This window comes from Physcomitrium patens, chromosome 10 (genome assembly GCF_059467195.1).
Source record: "Physcomitrium patens ecotype Gransden chromosome 10, ASM5946719v1, whole genome shotgun sequence".
Taxonomy (NCBI): Eukaryota; Viridiplantae; Streptophyta; class Bryopsida; order Funariales; family Funariaceae; genus Physcomitrium; species Physcomitrium patens.
Window position 1 is genome coordinate 15,222,453 of NC_143419.1, and position 14,551 is coordinate 15,237,003.

Genomic DNA, 14,551 nt, shown 5'->3' on the forward strand with positions numbered 1-14,551 from the left:
CTATTGATTCTCAAATCACATAACAAAATTTGTGGGTAATTATATATTCCGTTATGTTCTGAAAAATCTATGAAAAGGGAGGGAATAATTCCACCAAACATTAAAAAGTTGTTAATTACAAATCACTAAGTGAAGCAAGAACAGTGTGGAACTTGACAAATGTGACTATTTTTTAGTAGCATGGGATAGTAGAAATTGATCAAGAACTTCCTATCATTTAGTCGGTTTTGATAAATTTCTACCATCCCCATGCTACTCATGCGACACAGGTTAATGAGATATAGATGTAGACATATACAAGAAGAAATGTTTATAGTTGTATGTTTTATCATCCTTAGCAAATAGCGTGTGCGTCTTTATCATTCCTTCTGATAAGCCCCCAACTGGTAAAGTAAGTTCTTCCTTTTTAACGCTTAACTCTTCTGCTCCCTACAGTCCATGCTACTATTCTGCTCCTAGTTTCCTCAAACATCACACTCCTACCTTCATTAGAAATGTTACACTTGTGTACTGTTGCAGACGAAGTGCTAACTTTGAAACACACCAATCTGGCCAGAAATATGCCCTACAGTTCAGTAATGAGTACAACACAGCAGAATTTTTGGCCCACTTAATTTTGTTCAATTATTGTGACCTCCTGGGTTGGTGAAGATTAACTTAGATGCATCATTCAAAAGATTTCCAACGTGCAGTGCCAAGAACTGATTTGAAGGACAGCAGCCTAGAAGAGCTAAAACAGATGAATGGAAATAGTAGAACATTTGTTCTATTCGTTGTGAGTCTAGCTTCGAAGATGCATCTTGTAAACGTAACACACACACACACATATATATATATATATATATATATATATAGATATACATACTCCAGAAGGATCGCCGCACGGACGGACGGACTCAACTCTATTATCATATAGATATACATGCATGTTGTATTGATCCAACCTATTTGCTGCAAGACTCAATGTCAATGCTTACCAAAGAGCTGCAAAGCAATGGACCTGCAAGGAAGGTGTTGTCACTGTTCGTTGCTTCAAAAAGCTTTATGCTGCTCACGCTTTCGACAGATCTATTCCGATCAGTGCAGACAAGTGCCCGATCTCTTCCTTGTCGCTGCGGTGAAGCTTTTTGTCGTCGTAATTGATAGAAAACGAAGCAGATTCTCGCCATGCCGCAAATGGTGCAGGGGCTTGTGGGTCAATCTGGGGGGTTAAGCTCGGTGCCCTCGAGGTTCGTGCAACCAGCTCACGGCAGTCCGCGACGCACCCACTCGTCTGACCAGCTTGACGCTGTTCCCGTGATCGACATGGAAGGCATGCACGCTCCAGACCAGGAACTCAGAAGCCGTGTGGTTGCCGAAATCGCTAAAGCTTGCGAAGAATGGGGCTTCTTCCAGGTTAGCGAAGGTCTGTACGAATTATGCTCTGTTCATTCGAATTTAGTGTGAATTCGTACTCATTGAGACGCCTGTGTGTGCGGTTGTTTAGGTGATCATCCATGGTGTGGCTCCTATTCTGATGGAAGAATTTAGAGGTGTGGCAGATGGGTTCTTTTCTTTGAGCCAGGAGGAAAAAGTAGAATGTGCAGTGAAGCCTGGGATGTGTGTAGGCTACGGACGCTTCTTTGAGACGAGCGATGGTGTTGCCAATTGGGCTGACAATCTTATCCTGTTCAGTTACGGAGACGAGAAAAAGCTCGCCAATCCATGCATGTCTTCGAAGCCCAAACGTTTCAGGCAATGGACGACCTAAGATCTCTCCTCTCTGTAATCCCTGCAAGGACCTGGAACCAGATACAGGTCGCACTAACGCTGAACCTGTTCTTGAAGAAAAGTAGTCGACAAGTATGGCAGTGCAGTTTTCAAGCTCTTCACACTGCTTATGGGGCTCATATCAGAGGGCATGGACCTAGACCCTGACGCCATAGCCAAGCAGGCGAACGCGCACGACACTTGAGCTGCCATCCGCACAGACCTCAACTGTTATCCACCATGCCCACAACCAGAGCCCGTGCTAGGATCTGCTCCGCACGCAGACCGAGGCATTCTAGCAGCGCTACTACAAGACGGAGTCTCGAGACTGGGAAATGGTTCCCGGTTCCACCTACGAAACATGCTTTCGTGATCAACTGGGTGACAAAACGCAGGTAAGAATTCTCTCCACAGTTTGAATAATACTCTCAACAAACACTTCCCACGTAGTTAAGTGTAACCGACCCTCACAACACAGGAAACCTTCTCACGCTGGATTTGGCGCAGATAATGACCAACGGGAGATACAAGAGTGTATTGCACCGCGCTGTGGCCAATCGTGCGGCGATGAGATACAGCATCGCAAACTTTCTAGTGCCAGCAGATGAGACGGTGATTCGGCCAATTGCGGAGCTGGTGTCCCGATCATCATCGAGTCCGGCGATGTGTTGCCCCGTGAGCTACGGGGAATACACGGGTAGGAATTCGTATCTGTTCAGGCCTCTGGAAGGCAAGCGCCGCATCGACTCCTTTCTCGTGTCTGCGTCGTAAGTATTCTGCGCATTACCTCCGGCGATCAGGATGGATGGATGTATGTGTGATAGATGAATGTATCTGGTGGTTGTGTCGATGAAAGTGACGTGGTGGATGACTATATGGATGGACGGATGTCGTGGTTGAGTTGGATGATACCAACTTTATTTAGTATGGAAATGACAGTGTAACAGTTTATAAATATCAATTTAGCCACTGAATTATTTTCCGACAATACAAGTTTGATACAGTGTAATGTAAAAATATATAATTGTTAGATTGTAGCTTTTAGAACTTTTGCGTAATTGAGTATTTATGACTTTTTACAAAAATATGGAAGTAAATATTTTAATAAAAATTAAGTTATAAATATGGTCTTTGTGAGATTTGAAATTTAATTAGGATATTTGATTATATTTTGTAATATTTTTTAAAAAAATACTGGACATTTTTTATTTTAATTATCAATAGTATATTGGGATAATCTACTATAAAATTCAATATATATATTATATATATAAAAAGAAGGGAAGTACTAGGTGGACACCTTTTTTTATTGCATGGACACTTCTTGCGCCATGTGTGTAAATTATGTATGCAATTGAGTATTTTTCATTTTAGAATATCATTTTGATACTTACTTTCTAAAGTTCATAATTATATGTATAGAAATATTTTATAGAATTTTTATATGAACATCACAGACGCATATAGTAAAATACAGATCCAATCTTCCAAAGTTAAATAATAATCATTTCATGTTTATTCAATTTTTTCTTTAGTTCTAATTGCATTGTCTATAATTATTTGGAGAGCAAGGCTGTGAAATTTAAAATAATGATATGACAATGATGTTATTATGTGTGTGGGATGAGTGGCATACGGAGGGAGAGGTGTCTATGCAATAAAAGGGAGGTATCTACCTATTAATTATTAAAAGTATTTATTTTATTTTATTTTAATCAAAAAATACATTGGTTTTGAAGTTTAACAAGACTATTAATGAATTTTTTTATATAAGGTAAGTTTTGAAGGTACTAAATAAAGTTGTAAGAAGTTTTATAAGATTTTGTTGACTCTGTGTAAGTTTTATTAAACACAATATTTCTTTATTAATAATTAGTTCATAGTATATTCTAAAATTCAAAACTGCTATTTCTTTTTCTTTTTCTTTTTATAATTCTTAAATTTTTTGTGGAATTTCTATTTAAGAGCCAATTTATTTGTTTATCTTTAAGTGTATTTATTTTCTTTGTGCACTTTTAATCAAATTATTAACTAACCTAAACTCTTTGAGTGTAGCATCTTTCTAAGCTTGCTAAAAATCCTTTAAACAACTAATTTTTCATCCATCATAATTTCTTTTTACTTTTTAATTTCTGCAATAATTATATAGTATTTACCATTTTATTGTCATTCTACCAACCCAATACATCTAAACTATGACATCTATCTTGATGTATAGATAAATTTCACATTTGTTAGTACTAAAATTTCATTGCAATTTAACTACTTTCTATTCATTTTTTATTAATAATCAAAGAACTTTAAGAATTTGTTGTTATAAATGATTTTGTTTTACAAATGTTTAAGTAATATTGTCATATTTTTTAAAGATGCAGAATGCAAAACATTATTTCTATAGCATCCTTTAAGTTTCATGTTTTTAAATTTAACTAGCCTTTTATTGTGCATTATGCTTGTATTGTAAGAAATTTTATACTAATTATCCACATCTAAATTTTTTTCTGAACATAATATTTTAGAATCTAAAACAAGATCAATTTAGATATGGTGCTCTGTCAGTCTTTATTAAGTATGTGTATATATGTTTATATTAGGCAACAACTTTCTATGCAAATTTAACAATTTTTAGTAAATTATCAATAATATATTCATAGAAATTTACCAAGTCAATAAAAATAACCTAAGATTCTTGTATTTTATTAGCTTTTCTTATTTTTGTATTTTTAAAAAATTAGAATGCATGTAATTTGATGCCATTACTCATGTTATATCTTTGAAATTTCATCATTTGTTCCATTTGAAACAATTAAATATGCTTCATTGTTTTGGTAAATGTCTTTTATTCAACTAATGTGAAGGATCTGAAAATTTCCTACTTCTAAGTTTCACTAAAATTTTATAATAATATTTTCTGTGATATAAAAAAAAATGACATACATATATTTATAGAATAGCAACAAAACCTTCAATCATATTCTTAATAAATTTGAAAAGAAGATTAACTCCTCTCATTCTTTCTTCTTCTTTTATTTTATATTTTTTTTTGAAGGAAAAATATCATATATATCCCTTAAATATGCTGAAATATTAAGAATATCGCAATCTTTTTTATAATAGCAAATATGCCCTAGAAATTTGTGATAATAATAAATGTATTCTTATTGGTAATAAGATATTATCAATATTCCTTGTTTAGTTGTCATTTGGGGCCTAGACTATTGTCATAAACATACATATTTACCCTAATAGTTGTTTGGGTAATATGAATAGATAGAAGTAAGTAAAAATAGATTAATTTCATAATTTTTTCCAAAAAAAACTTCTTTGAAGCTTTATGGACACAATTTCATCTTTATACATGTCTAATGGTGATTGATAGATTAAAAACTTGACCAACAAGTTAGCGACATGTTGCATGTATTGGTAGCTTGTTGTACAAGCTATCAATGTAGTGCACATATAAGAAACTTGTCTTGTAAGTTAAGACATGTGTCTCACAAATTGGGCATGTGTTACAGATCCTCTAGAACTTTTTCATGTAGTTCTTAGGTAGATAATATATATATAGAAGCAAGAAAGAAGCCTTCTTCACTCTTGTCAATTCTTTTCTTACTTCTAGTCTATTTTTAAGGATCTTTAGTTTTTTTTATCTTTGGCACTAGCCATTCTAGTTTCTTTTCAATATTCATATTTTGTTATTTCTATTTTGTCATCTTTCTTTGAAAAAAGTGTCACTTGTTTATTTACCTTCATTGAATTATTGTCCTTAACAACTATAGGCTGCATAAATTTTACTACATTTTTTTTTGATTTTTTGAAAATTGAAAAAATCTTGCCTGATTTTTGACGGTTTCCTTGGCTGCCAATGTCATTCTTCTTCTTCAAACTTTTTCTATACAAAGAAAAAGAAAAAAAACCACCACTTAATACAGATTTTTTTTAAATGACCTTGTGCATAGATGGTGATGATTCCTAATTGAGGCCGGCATTTAAATCCACCTTGATATCATCTTTGGCATCAATATTTTCAACAAGAGTCTAATAAATAGGGAATTCCACATTTGCATTACTAATCTCACTTCAAGGTAGAGTAAAGAAAACCTTAGCATATAATTATGTCTTAGATTTTATAAAAAAAATATTAGATTCTTATTTTACATTTTGCTTCTCTATACAAGGCTTTTCTTGATCAATTTTCTTTAGATTAATTTAAAACCAATAGATTACAAACTCATGAGAATTCAATATATATTAAGAAAAACTTTCGATATGTTTCAAATTTGAGACTTTGATTCTATAGGTCTGGCAGAAAGACATTAATTTAGTTAAAGTTATTAATCCTATTTTAAAACATCTTTGACTAGCTTGATCTTGTTTACATAATTTATAGTTGTTTTTAAAACTCCAACTTCCAAAAGAAGCCACTTTTATACCTATGTGATTACACTACTCAATTTTCTCACATCTTAATAAATATTGACTCCTCACCAACCTATTTAAGAATTTTTTTAGCCTACTACCTTGGCCATGACTAGATATTAAGGCTCACTTCTTAGACAATAAGCTTATGATATTCTCATTTTGAATGTCTTTATATGAATCTCTTACCAAATAATATTTGTTCCTTGAGAAGAGTTGCAAATTGCTCATTGTAACCTCCAATAGTTTTAGTATATTTATACCTCCATATATTTTAAGAAACAAAATAGGTATTGAGTTGGAGTTGTAAAATTTTAAAGGTAAAATGGAATTAGTATGTAACTATAGACGAGAAAGAAATGATTACTTTACAAGGACCTTAATGTCTTTTTATGTGAATGAAATATTTTTTTTCACCAAGTCATAATGATCTCGAAGCTTTGAAGTCCCTATATGGATGTATGTACTCTATGTAATGATTTGACAATTTCTTTAATAATATACACTTGCAAGATTGACAAAACACTCCAAACAAGCTTCCTTTGGATTTGTATTCTAGATTGAATAAGGTGTGTATCAAAATTTGTAAGACCCATAGTTTAGGCCTCAAATGAAAATTAAACAACGAATATTAATGATATCTTATCACCACTTAGAATTTATTTGCTATTATAACAAATCTAAGGAATATATTTGCTATTATTAAAAATATAAGGATATTCTTAGTATTTTAGCATATTTGAGGAGTATATATGATATTTTTACTTCTTTTTATACTTATTAATATACTAAAAAGACTAATTTATTGATTTGATTTAATTATTATTATTATTTTTTATTAATATATTTTTAATAAAAATAGTTTTTTTTGTTAGTAATATATTTTTGAAACCATATATATTTGTATATAGAAGTATTTAACACGAGCCCAAAAACCTATTTGTATAATTAAATAGAAATTTTTAGATCTTCTTCATCATTAAAATAAGGTTTTAATGAATAAAGAAGATCTAAACAATTTTATCTGCAGTTGAACTAATAGAATCATGGGTTTTTATAAATATAATTTATTAAATCATAACATATGACCAGTAGCAATGATTTAGAATGGCTACTATTAATTCCTATTTTTATTAGTCTTATCTTAATATACCTATAAGTATTTATATATTCAATCTTTTTCATGTTAATTCTATACTATAGTTTCTTATTTTTGACATTATGTGTAACATATAGAGATGAAAGAGAGACTTATATACTTTATAGTTATTTGCATTTTGCAGTAGAAAGAGAGGTGCACATGTTTGCACTACCAGAGGGATATTATTGCTCGTACTATCTACAATGAGTGACACTGATTGTGTCAAATTGCACTTATCAGTCGTTCACCTATTTCTTATCTTATAGAAACTTTATATGTCACTAAATATCACTTTATTTATCAATGTAATAAAGATAATAAGGTAATTTTTTTTGTTTTTTGCTCATTCCAACTATATTGAACTTACCAAAAGGTATATTTTGTCTATCTTTATAGATTATATCTATAAAATAAATAGATTTAAAATACCAATATTATATATTTTAGAAATAAAATGTTTTAATATCTCTTTTATCATTACTATTGCTTTTATCTAAGTAGAAACAAAATCTTTCTTTTGTTGGATATTAATCTGGTTTTTGCAATTATATGGTGATATTTTATCTATATGCATAGGTGTTGATGAGGATTTGATATTAATAAATGCCATTGAATCAAAAAATTTCACTTCAAATGTATTACTCTATATTTGATATATATATATTTATATATATATATATATATATATATATTTTAATAAATTCAAAGAAATATTTTTTAAACCAAATAGAATTAAGTTGATATTTATTTCTTCTAGATTAAACCATTGGGTTTATTTCTCTTTTTAAAGAACTATTTGATTTGGAATTGTTAAATCTTTAGAATAAGTAAATTTCTACTGTTGTTCATGCAACTATTGTATACTTACAAAATATTCGGATACTACACAAGCAATATTTTTTTAAAATTTTAAAAAATAATATCCTTTACTTATAAAGTATTATTACATCACAAGTAGAAGATCAACATTCACTATTAGTAATTTTTAATAGTAATATCATTTGGTGAATAATTTTGAATTGTTTGCTACAATATCACCACAAATTAAAATTTCTTCTAAAACTCTTTTCTTTATCTATAATATTGTTAGTAATATATTTAATCTAATACCTTTTTACTAACAAGAAAAAGTATATGATTAATTATTAGAATTTACAATAGTTATTGTAAGGTTGAAAAGCTCAAGAATAAGTCATCCAAAGGATAGACCACATGGAATAAGGAACATGTTAAGAAGTGAGGTACATGCTAAGACATTTATACAATATTTTCTTTTATAATTTGAAACTATTGAAGTAGGAATAACAACATATCTTTGCAAAAATTGCAAATGTGCTAGATATAATGAATGTATATGTCTTACAAGAGTGACTTTTTTTTTATAGTTATTAATAAGGAATTACAAATATAATCCAATTTATAGTTGAAATCTATCAAAGATGATTTGTATAAAATTAGAAATTAATATATTATTTTAATAATTTTGGTTTATTATTTATTTAAATTATAATATTAATGAAGGAAGTGTATATAAAAGAGATGTACATAATGTATGTCAAAATGCAATTTGCATTGCAAATATGGTTTTCCATCATAAGCCATCTATCCATTTTATGCAATTATATAATTTGTTTCAGATTCATGCTAGCTAATTGAATCAAATAAGCTACTTCTAAAGTCTAATTGGCATATTCGGATGTTATCTTTATAAAATATAGGAACTAATAATAAATCCCAATTTAAAAACCTCTTCAATTCAAAGCCTTAAGAAATAACACATGAAATTTCAAAGATTAGATAAGTTTTGTTAGACAATCCTACAAGAAGTTTATCACTAAAAATCTTATTAGATTCTATATAGGAACACAAAATTCTAAGCATGAAAATAAAAATCATATACAAAATCTCACAAAATCAAGATATATTATATAAAATCTTTAATGACTTGCCACCAAAGAATGTTTTTAAAATAAATGAATAGAAGATATAATTCTAATATGATATAGCTAAACTCATCTTAATCTTAGAGTGTTTGCTTTTCAAATAATAACCAATTCCAATTATATTTCTAATTATATTAATGCTAACAACAAGAATATCAATCTTTTTAGTCATATCTTTTCATTTTTTTGGCCTAATAACCTCAAAATGAATCTACACAACATAAACATGGATCAACAAACTCATCATTTTATCAAAATAAGATTAAGATTTGCAATTATAAAGAAAGTTTTGAAAAAATTAGTAATAATATTACTTTCAACTCTGTGAGTAATATAATATTTTGAGATTTTTTGGGTTCTTGAATTGTTTGAAGATGTATGAATTAGGAATTTTTTTACAATTTCTTCTATTTTTTGAATATCATCTTTCATTTTCTTATCTAAGTCGTTAAAGACAAGCTCTATCCCAAAAGCTTTTAATATAATTTGATGCTTTAAATTTATAGATGCAAGTAGAGTAACAATAAGCTTATAATCTTTGGCACCTATAATAAAAGCTAAATCAATACCAATATTTCCATTGGTTGACTCAACAAGAATTCTTTGTTTAAGATAGACAGTAAGAAGTTCGACACTCATAAATAACCTGTATTTCAAATATAAAATCTAAATATATAAAAAAATACCATGCAACAACCATCAACACTAAGATTTCAATTCTTACAATGCAAGAATAGACCACCTATATATTACTAAAACATAAATTTTTTGATGAATCATACATTAGTCAAATTCAATTAAATTTAATCAACTTGTAAGAGTTGCAATGTATCTAAATGAATCTAAAGATAAAAACATCAATCATATAAACAACTACAATTCTAAGCCAAGTGAAGAGGTTGCAATGCACTATCAATATTAACATCAAACCCACTTATTAAAAAATCAAAATTTAAATTATCCTAATTCGCAACTATAAAGTACCAATCTATTATAAACATACTTATAATTATTTAGATAATATAAAGAAATAGAAATTATTAAAAGTAATTTAATTGAATAATATCTTATGGAAAAGCATCCTAAAAGCTTTATAGATGTAATTTCACTTTTATACATATCTATAGATAATTGATAGGTTAAAAACTTAGCCAACAAGTTAGTCATATGTCACATGTATTGGTGGCTTGTGGTACAAGCTAACAATATGGCACACTTATAAGAAACTTGTCTTGTATGTTAAACATGTGTCTTATAAAATAAACACATTTTAGAGGTTCTATAGAACATTGCCACATAGCTCTTAAATAGATAGTATACATAGAGGCAAAAATAAAGCCTTCTTTATTCTTGTCTACTCCTTTTTTACTTCTAGTTTAGTTTTAAGAATCTTTAGTTTTCTAGCCTTTGGCAATAACCATTCAAGTTTTTTATTAAATATATTTATTTTTTGATTTTTAGCTTGTTATCTCTCTCACTTATTTATATATATATTTTTGAATTCTAATCTTTGATAGATTGAAAAGAGTGTTAATTTATTATTTTTGTTTAGTTTTATAAAAGTGAATAGATCACTCTTTTTCTATTTTTGTATTTCAAAGATTATAGATGATCTACTTTGAACTAATATTTATTTTTTTAACACTATTATTTTTTTTAAAGAAATAGAATTACTTCTCTTTGTAGAAATTCTTATTTTATATTAGATATTATAGATTATGATCCTTTAATTTAACTTATGGATATATTAAGTTATTCAAAATAAAATAATAAATCATATATTCTACACTTAATAAAAGTGAAAATAGATTTGCAACTATTGCAGATCTTCTTAAGCTTGTCAATACTTTTAAGATAGAAATTTCATACATCATCAACATCAATCATAGAAGCACTATTCTTATATCTAAAGAAAATTTCCAAAATCTATTCTAATAAATTGTGCAATTGAAAGAAGCAAGTAGATCAACCTCACAATGAAATTCAAGAAGTTTTACTTCTACAAGCACTAGAAAAAAAGAGATTTGTATGCTCAAGAAGTTTAATGGAATAAGATAAAAAAATTTAAGATTTCTATAATAAATTAAATTCTATCTAAAGTTGCATCTTTTCCAATATCTTCATGGATTTACTTAAGTTGGACTCATAAGTACACTTTTATTTGAAAATGTTCTTTCTTGATTTGCATCTTTAATGGAAAAAGATTTATAGCTCTTTTATGATTTGAATTCATTCTTAGAAGTATATATGGCTAAATTTGGAGAAAGTAATTGAGAAAGAGTAGGAAAGATCAAGATCTTATTTTTATCACAAGAGCCTCAATCAGCTACCATATATATTGTTGAATTCCAAAACCTTGCTTGTAACATGGATTAGAATGAAAAAGTTCTTATCAATTAATTTTAATATGGATTAAAAGATAAAAAAAAATATTTTTTATTGAAAATGCCAATTTTTTTTTTTTAAGAACAATTTATTACTCAAGCCATTGCATCTAACAATTAAATATTTCAAAGATATCAAGAACAAAGATTTGGTTGAAAAAAAACAAGTTAAGTAGTAATAGAAATTCTTAAGTTTTTAGAAATTTACTCATCAAGATCAAAACCAATGCAAATTGATATGGCATGTTTTAAACATTTCATTGAGAAAAAAAAGACTCAATGTCATAAAAAGAAATTGAGCCTATATTCCAGAAAAACTAAGCATACTATTCAACATTGTTTAAAAAAACAATGCAATCACAAAATAAGGAGCATGGTTGCTAAAGTAGATAATATGTTGGTAAATAAAATTTTCTAGCTTCAATAAGGACTAGGAAGGTAGAACCATATGCAATATTTAATAAAGGTCATATTTTCTTCTCAAATCTTTTACCTTATTTTATAATAAATATATATTTAAGATCTAAAAATTACAAAAGCTTTGCCTTATTACATTCAAGAGCTTTAGCTTTTTTTATAGACAAATGTTTTGTCAAAAAATAAGAAATATTTTTACTCAAGAAAATTAAATTATACATGTAGAAATCATAGTTGGTCATTCATTGTCATTTGGAAATATTATTTATAAGACTATTCTTTTAGATGTAGTAATTAAAGATCATAATAGCATAGTAATATTTAATGTGATAAGATATTTTTTTAATCTAGTTATTTTAGGATTATAATGTTTAAAAATGTATAACCCTTGGATAGATTGGATTTCTTATAACCTAAATTTTTTTGTAGTTTAATCTAAAAATTTGTTAATCAAGTAGAAATATATAAGTCTAGTACATCCATACCTCTATTAGTAGGTGCTAGAGCTTTTATGCATATACAAAAAAAAAAATCATCTTTTTCTATATATGCCACACCCATTTTTGATGGTGAAAAGATATCAAGTAGTATTCTTAGCTAGTATCAAGATTTCTAAGGTATTTTTGAATAAAAATATAAATAGTATTTTTAGAGCATCAATGCTATGATTATTCAATTGATCTTTAAGAAGGAGCTTAATTGCCATTTGGACCAATCTATAACTTATTTCAAAATAAGTTGGCTGCATTAAAAGAATACATTGATGAAAATTTGGCCAAAAATTTTATATGCTATTTAAAATCTCCAATATGAGTTCCTATCTTATTTATAAAGAAAAATGATGGATCTTTACAGATTTGAATAGACTACCAAGGACTTAATAAGATCACTATGAAAAATATGCATCATTTATCTCTAATTTCAAAACTTCTTGATCAACTCAATGAAGGAAAGGTCTTTACAAAAATAGATCTACAGTGAACATACAACTTGATATGCATTAGAAAATGAGACAAATAAAAAATTATATTTCAAATCAAATATAGATATTTCAAATATAATGTCATAGAATTTATATTCACAAATACATTAGCTATTTTTTACATTTAATGAATTATGTATTTTATAAGTTTTTTAATAATTTTGTTATTTTTTATTTGAATAATATCTTAATCTATTCTAAAAATATAGGAGAGTATGAACTTCATATTTGTCATGTATTAAAAAAACTAAAAGATGCAAGATTATATGCTAAGATGGAAAAATGTAGTTTATACTATTCTAATTTATTTTTTAAGATACATCATTTTAAATGATGGCCTTATGATGGATCTTAAGAAGGTCTAGACTATCGTAGATTAAAAGATTCCTAAAATAGTTAAAGATACATAATATTTTTTGGAATTTTTTAATTATTACAATTTTTTTTTTAAGATTTTTTCTCAAGTTGTAGCTCCTATTATATGCTTTATATATAAATACAAACTTGAATGGAGCAAAGAAGCTAAAGCATCTTTTAAAGCCTTATAAACAACATTTATTTTTGTATTAATCTTATATAGTATTAACTTTTCTAAGGAATTTTCTATGGAAATAGATGCATTAGACTTTGCTATAGATGCTATTTTGACACAAATAGAAGAAAATGACAAGCTTCACCTAGTAGTTTTTTCATTCCAAGAAATTTTCAATAACTGAGATTAACTACAAGATTCACAACAAAGAGCTTCTTGCAATCATATATTTATTTCAAGAATGGTATTATTATCTAAAAGACGCTTTAAGTCTAGTCACCATTGTTATCATGAGAGAATTTAGTTTTAAGAAATTTTGAGTATTTGTTGTAACTAATTTATCAAGTACAAGATTGATGATAATTTTGAGCAAAAGATTGAAATAAGTTTGAGTACAAGACTAGATGAAAAATTTCAAATAAAATTAGATACAAATCTCTCTACAGGATAGATGAAATCTTGTCCACAATTGTAGATAAATCCCTTTTTACTCAAATGGCCATCTTGACCTCTTTATTGCTTTAAATTTAATGATCCTTATGTTGATAGAAATTTAACTTTAAATGACCTTATTTTAAATGTATTTTATAGTAAAAAATAATTTTGAGCCATAAAAATTATCTCTTCAAAGTTGGGATTTCCAAATTATTATAAATATAGATCTCTTTTATTAAATAAATCTCTCAAAATTCATTTGAATTTAGATTTTAGCAAACCTTGATTTTTTGAAGAGTCAACAATAAGATGCACTTGTAAAAACAAATTTTTATTATAATTCAAAAAATTGAAGGACTAATTTAAGGAAACTTGAGGATTTATGTTTCTACTTTATTATTTTATAATTTTGAAGCAAATGAGTATATATAAGTGTCAGCCCCAAATTCACCACTCATTTAATTGACGCTACACAATAGGTTCAGGGGGTGGAATGGAGGGACTCCCAATTGTGAAATTTTGAGTGAATTTAAATATGGATGTTTGTAG

General features: G+C 28.0%; 1 protein-coding gene and 1 pseudogene across 6 annotated transcripts; both read left to right on the forward strand.

Moving 5' to 3' along the window:
- Positions 1 to 883: 883 nt before the first annotated feature.
- On the forward strand, positions 884 to 1,917 carry LOC141044437 (jasmonate-induced oxygenase 4-like). 5 transcript variants are annotated; one of them, XM_073536709.2, is made up of 2 exons: positions 884 to 1,395; positions 1,675 to 1,917. In XM_073536709.2, exons 1-2 carry the CDS (start codon positions 1,168 to 1,170, stop codon positions 1,915 to 1,917), a joined length of 471 nt encoding a protein of 156 aa, XP_073392810.1. In that variant the 5' UTR covers positions 884 to 1,167. The 5 variants fall into 5 exon arrangements, with proteins under 5 accessions (XP_073392810.1, XP_073392813.1, XP_090109993.1 ...); XM_073536712.2 differs by having other exon boundaries at positions 884 to 1,405; positions 1,675 to 1,839; XM_090253867.1 differs by having other exon boundaries at positions 1,608 to 1,839.
- A 72-nt stretch (positions 1,918 to 1,989) lies between these two features.
- Positions 1,990 to 2,874, forward strand: LOC112287386 (protein DMR6-LIKE OXYGENASE 2-like; annotated as a pseudogene). The gene is made up of 2 exons (XR_016505246.1): positions 1,990 to 2,144; positions 2,257 to 2,874. The product of XR_016505246.1 is annotated as a protein DMR6-LIKE OXYGENASE 2-like (transcript).
- The last annotated feature ends 11,677 nt before the right edge of the window (positions 2,875 to 14,551 follow it).

Coding starts and splice junctions, on each gene's coding strand:
- LOC141044437 (XM_073536708.2), top strand. CDS start 1,168: ATGCCGCAAATGGTGCAGGGGCTTGTGGGTCAATCTGGGGGGTTAAGC. Junction 1,396..1,486: donor AAGAATGGGGCTTCTTCCAG/GTTAGCGAAGGT, acceptor GCGGTTGTTTAG/GTGATCATCCATGGTGTGGC.